The 5,736-nt window shown below is 58.9% G+C and overlaps 1 protein-coding gene across 1 annotated transcript; it reads right to left on the minus strand.

The window, feature by feature from the left end:
• Window positions 1-630: 630 nt before the first annotated feature.
• GALR3 (galanin receptor 3) lies at window positions 631-5,282 on the minus strand. Its single transcript, XM_057486384.1, has 3 exons — window positions 4,938-5,282; window positions 3,686-4,063; window positions 631-3,031 (listed from the first exon to the last, which is right to left on the minus strand). The coding sequence occupies exons 2-3, from the start codon at window positions 4,042-4,044 to the stop codon at window positions 2,257-2,259; spliced, it is 1,134 nt and encodes a 377-aa protein (XP_057342367.1). The 5' UTR covers window positions 4,045-4,063; window positions 4,938-5,282; the 3' UTR covers window positions 631-2,256.
• Window positions 5,283-5,736: the final 454 nt, after the last annotated feature.

A 5,736-nucleotide genomic window follows, 5' to 3' on the forward strand; every position in this document is an offset into this window, starting at 1 on the left:
CTTATGTTACGGTTCCATCACATGGTGCTATCCTTTCTCTTTTGGTATTTGGCTCTCCAGCTAGTCTGAGAGCTTCTGAAGGCAGGGAACAGGTCAAACACACACCACCTTTGTCTTCCCCTCAAGGCATAGCTTGAGGCAGGTGCTCAAATGTTTGGGGGATAAAGGAAAGAAGGAAGGGAAAGACCATGCCTTTCCTTCCCTGGCACCTCTCCCCTGTGTATCAGATAGCTGCTGTGTGCCTCCTCTGGGCCAGGCTGTACTGTCCTCCATCAGTTGGGGCCCCCGTGTTTCTTTATCTGGTTCCAAAGGGCCAGAGGGACCTGATTCAGAAGCAGGAGCCTTTGGAGTCCAGCCAGAGGCCTGGGCTGTGCAACTGTCCCTCTGCCAGTTGAGCCGAGCCCCAGGCCCCTGTGGAGGGTTTCCACTGACCAGCCCGCTCCCCTAGGCCTGGGGTTTCAGGCAGGTTTAAATTCTGGCAATACCACTCCCCGGCTTGGTGATCTTGTCTCCTGCCCATCCCAGATGGAGGCTGTTTTCAATTGGTTATCTCTCTGTGCCCACAAAGGTGTCTGTGGAAGAGCCACAGCCCAGATGGGTGGCTGGACCGACCACAGCCAACTGGGGGAGATTTTGTTACCTAATTCTGCTTTGTAGGCACTCACCACTGTTGTGCAGCTGCTGTCAGGTAGTCTGCGATGTTTTCCCAATGCTGCCTGGGCTGCCATGAGAGCCATCCCGCAGGCCCAGTAGTATCCCAGCTCTGCTGTGAACATGCCACTTGGCCCTGATCAAGTTACCTTACGTCCTTGAGCCTCAGTTTTTGCTTCTGAAAATGGAGATACTGTCCCCTGCCAGCCAGGGATGGTGCAAAGCAATGATGAGCCAGTGGATGAGTGACTGGTGGCTACAGGGTAACAGAGGCCATGAGGGTAGAGCGGAAACAGACAGTGTCACACCCTGCCCTCCAGACACACTCCCCCTGCTGCACCCTGAGTCGGCCGTGGAATCCTTGGGAGATGTGGGAGAAAAAACACCAGGTGTTGGCCCCTGAGCTGGGCCCTCAAAGCAGAGGCTGGTCTCAGTCTCCCCCTGTGAAGGGTAACTGCCACTTTGACCCCTGGGTCTGTGGCAGGTGACAGTGATGAGGATGCTGCAGCTGCCTACTGTTAGGGTGGGGCTTTCCCAGGGTGCACAGCAGCTAGGAGGTGTGCTTGGAGACACTGAGGCTGATAGGTCTCAGGCCTAAGCCAGAAGCTAATAAACATTATTGGCGTTAGATGAGGGAGGAAGGGAGGGATGTGGGCAGCTCTGCAACCATTGAGACTGATTTATTGGTTAATTAAGAGGTTTCCACAGCCACAGACTACCCCAGCTGTGTGCAGGGATAGGGAGGGAGGCGGCCACATGGCAGCCAGGGCTGCTGGGAGGCCAGCTGGGGCCTTACAATGGCTCAAGGGCACCAAATGGCTGAAGGAACAGTACGAAGGGGTTGGGTCAGGCAGTGGACCTAGGACTTGATGGCTGGGGGAAGCCCAGGGGACGCCCACAGGCCTGAGTAATTGAAAAGAACTCTCCTAAGGAAGGCGACTGGGCTCTCTGGGATTTCCAGGGCATCCAGTCAAATGTGGGAGCTGCAGGTTTGGGAAAGAGGGCAGATGCAGAATCAGGAAGAACCAAGGAAATCTTAGAAACCGTTAACAGAGCAGAGGCCTCAGAGGTGAAGGGGACTCCACTGAGTAGACACAGTTAGACGGCAGTGGGTTTGAATCCAACCTCTGCCAAACACCAACTATGTAACCTTGGGCAAATCACTAAATCTTCTGATTCTTGATTTCTACACCTGTAAAATGGAACTAATTACACTTACCTTGCAAAGCTGCTTTGGTAATTGACGTAGTAGTTCTGCATAAGATACATAGTAAATGTGTAATAAATTTTCTATATTAGCCACTAGTATTAATAATAGCGACAGGGCTTGAAAGGGAGAAGGGTAAAGGGTGGAGGAGGAGGCAGGGCCTAGAAGGTGCTGACCCGGTTAGGGCGTTGAGCGGAGGCACTGCCCTCCTATGGATGGCACGTGGGGGCTGCGCTTGGCTGGGTGGACCCACGTTCACCGCAGGGCAGTGAGAGCCGCGTGCCCACTGTTCCTCGGACGGCCCCTGGCTTTGGCCCCGTCCCCTACGTTAGTAGCGTTCTGCCCTGGGACTGGGAGTGACAGATGCACGGACGCCCAGCAGAGGGAGGCGGCAAGGTTTATTCCGGTCTTGGGGCAGCCCCGGCTCGCCCGGCCTCTCCACCGCGGGCAGCCTCCTTCCTAGGATCCCCGCCCCCGCCGGCGCCCGCCGGCAGCCTCCCGCGAGGTCGGGCGTCGCCCGGGCAGCCGGCAGGGCCCGAGGACGCCGGGCAGATGCGACGGAGGGCGCGGTGGGCGCCCGGGGGGCAGCGGGCGCGGCGGCGGCGGCCACAGGGCCACAGGCGGCGGAAGCGCGCGCGGAAGTGGCGCGAGGCGAGCGCGTAGACCAGCGGGTTGAGGCAGGAGTTGGCGTAGGCGAGGCAGTGCGAGGCCAGGCGGCAGGCGTAGGTGGCCGGGCTGAAGGCGAAGCGGCCGTACCAGAAGCACAGGATGAGCGCGTGGTGCGGGCCCCAGCAGAGGGCGTACAACGCGGCCACCGCCAGCATGGCGCGCCCCGCGCGGCCCGTGGCTCTGCGTCGGGCCCAGGCCGCCCCCGCGCCCGCGGGGCCCACGGCCGCCCACAGGAAGCGCAGCGTGCGTCCGTAGGCCAAGGTCACCACGGCCACCGGCAGCAGGTAGCCGGCGGCGAAGGTGGCCACGTCGAGGGCGCGGCGGCGCGCGTCCTCCCAGGCGGGCACGCAGAGCTCCAGCGCGCCGTAGCGCACCGTGCCGTAGTAGCTGAGGTAGGGCGCCGAGAAGAGCGCCGCCAGCAGCCAGACCAGGCCCACGGCGGCGCGGGCGTTGCGTGGCGTGCGCAGCGCCCGCGAGCGCAGCGGGTGCCGCACGGCCAGGTACCTGCGGGCGGGCGCCGGGTCAGCGAGCGCGGCGGGCGGTGGGCCCGCATCCGCGCCCCAACCTTGACGCTGTGCGGGGGACCTGTGGGCCAGGCGGCCTTGATTTCCGCGTCTGAACCCTGAGGGAGACGGCGCGACCCCTCTCACAAGGGGTTGCCACGATTAAGGGAGTTAACAGGCAAAGCACTCAAAGCAGTGCCTGACACCTAGCAAGGCTGGGTCAGAGGCTCAGAGAGAAGTGACCTGCCCAGGGCCATCAGCTAGAGAGTTAGCCTGGATTTGACCGCAGGTTTTAAGCCATGAAAGCAGGTATGACCGCCTAAGCCAGGGGGTGGGTGGTAATAAAATCACTGTTGAATTCGTGCTCCTTTTACCATTTCACACTTGCAGAACATCTACTCTGTGCCAGACCCTGTGCTGACACTTGGGACACAGAGATGTCCTGGGGAAACTCACAATGAAGTTGGGGGAGGGCAGGATGGTTCCCTCAAGGCGCTCTGCAGGTGCCCTGAGGCTGGTCGGCGGCGGCCAGGACCCTGTTTCTTTCCTCCTTCCCATCTCCCTCTTTGGCTCCCCATTCTCTCCTTCCTAAGGCCAGCGGTCTCAGCTCCTCCCTCCCTCGCCCAGACCCAACCAGGTCCCCCACACAGCACACCTGTCCACTGAGACAGCAGCCAGTGTGAAGCTACTGGCATACATGGTGAGGTAGATAAGCAGGTGCACAGCTTTACAAACAAGGGCCCCAAAGAGCCAGGCGTCCAATGTGTAGATGGCAGCCTGGAAAGGTACGCAGCACAGGATGAAGCAGAGGTCGGCCACTGCCAGGTTGAGGATGAAGAGGTCCGTAGAGCTGCCCGGCTCCTGCCAGGCACTAGGGCTGGGCTGCAGCAGCACTGCCAGCACCAGCCCATTGCCCACTGTGCCCAGCAGGAAGATGAGGGCAAAGACCACAGGCACTGCCACAGCCCCCACACTCCCTGGGCTGTCTAGCGAAATGTTCTGTGCATCAGCCATGTCCCCATCAGATGGGCACCTGAGGAAGAGAAGCTAGAGTTCTCAGACAGGAGGCCGCTGCTCTGGTAACTCGACCAAGGCCCCCAGCCTGGGCCTGGCCAGGTCTCCTGGGCTTAAAGCTCATGGGGAATGAGGATGGGAGTGGGGGCACAGAGCCAAAATTATCAGAGTCCCACTGTGCAAGTTCCTAGCACAGTCACATTGATGTCCAAGATGCATTTCTCAGTTTCCTAGGGAACACCTCCATAGCCCAGGGTGTGAAGGGCTGACTAGGTAGTTGATGGACACCTCCAACCAATGATGCAGGTAAAGGCACAGGCAGAGTCCAGCAGAGACATAGCAGATGAGGGGAGGGGGCAACTCCAACCCCAGGAGCTGGTATATTTTCCTTACTTCTCCGTGGGGATCTGAAGCCCCAGGAAGACTCTTGGATGTGGGTCAAGGTCAGTAAAACACAGGTAACATCCCTGAGTCGTTGGAGAGCCCAGTATACTGAGAACCACTCTCCACCCCCAACAGTGGCACAACAGGGAAAATCATACAGGCCACTACTCTTTTTGCATGAGGGAATTGGAGCTCAGTGGTGGTGGTTGGGGTGGGGGGCGGGAACAACACGGGATGCTAATACCACACTTTGGCAGATCTGGGGCTGTTGCCAGCTTGGTACCCTGACTCCCAGGCTGGAGCACTCATCTAAGAGCTTGTAACAGGTGGTGCCTCTGACAACCTGGGCATACTTGTGGATCCGTTAATGCCTGGGACCCCTCGGGTGGTTGTACAAATTAAAGGCAAGGGGACCCGGCAAGAAGGGAAGAAAGGCATTATCTGCACCCCCACTGCCCCAGCATCCAGCATGCAGCAGGTCTCCAAAACCCGGGATGGACGATACCCACCTCAACTCTGGGCACTGGACCCTTGCTGGATTCTAGGTGAACCGGCCCCGCTGAGGCTGCCTCCTGGTTCAGTGACTGCCCTCGGTGCCTTCCTGCAGGTGCGGGTCTGCCTCTCACTTCTCCGCTAAGGCCCCTCCTCTGGTGAGCTGGACTTGGGCACTCCCTCTGGAGGAGCCACTGGCCACCTCCTCCTCGGGTTCTGGTTTTCCTCAGGTGGCATGCTCCTCTGCCTGGCTCTTCTCTGCCTCTCTGCGTTGCTTCTGCCTCTTTCTGCAGTGAGTAACCCATTGATCTCGCTCTCTGAGATTCGCTCTTAGTTAACCCCTCCGTGCCCAGAGCCCAGCCCATCCCGGCACTCCCGCCTCGTGGCCGTCTGATGACCCTAGGCCCCCTCCTCCTGCTCCCTGCTCTAAGCAGGGCTCCAAGCCAAGCTCAGAAAAGATTCCTAGTCTTCAGTGGGGTGTTCTAGGCTAGGAAACCAGAATGAGGCTCCTTTCTGCAGGCTTCAGATGGGCTCCTCACCCAGGCCCTGAGAATCCCAAGACCCGTCCAGGGATTGTCCCAGGGGTTCAGTCTGGCTGGATACTGCAGGGTTTTTGTGATCCTTCAAGGAGTCTGGCTTTAGCCTGAGGGCAATGGGAACTAGTGAAAGTCCTAAAACAGGGAGATGAACTGCTTATTTTGAAACTAGTTTTTCATGGCCTGGGATGAAAAGGGTGGACAGAGGGGAAATGATTTAATGAGTGATGTTAGGAGCCTCTTGTCCAAGCAAAAGCCGGAGGCTAATTAATGGTCTTGG

This window comes from Manis pentadactyla, chromosome 10 (assembly GCF_030020395.1).
Source record: "Manis pentadactyla isolate mManPen7 chromosome 10, mManPen7.hap1, whole genome shotgun sequence".
In the NCBI taxonomy this organism is placed as follows: domain Eukaryota; kingdom Metazoa; phylum Chordata; class Mammalia; order Pholidota; family Manidae; genus Manis; species Manis pentadactyla.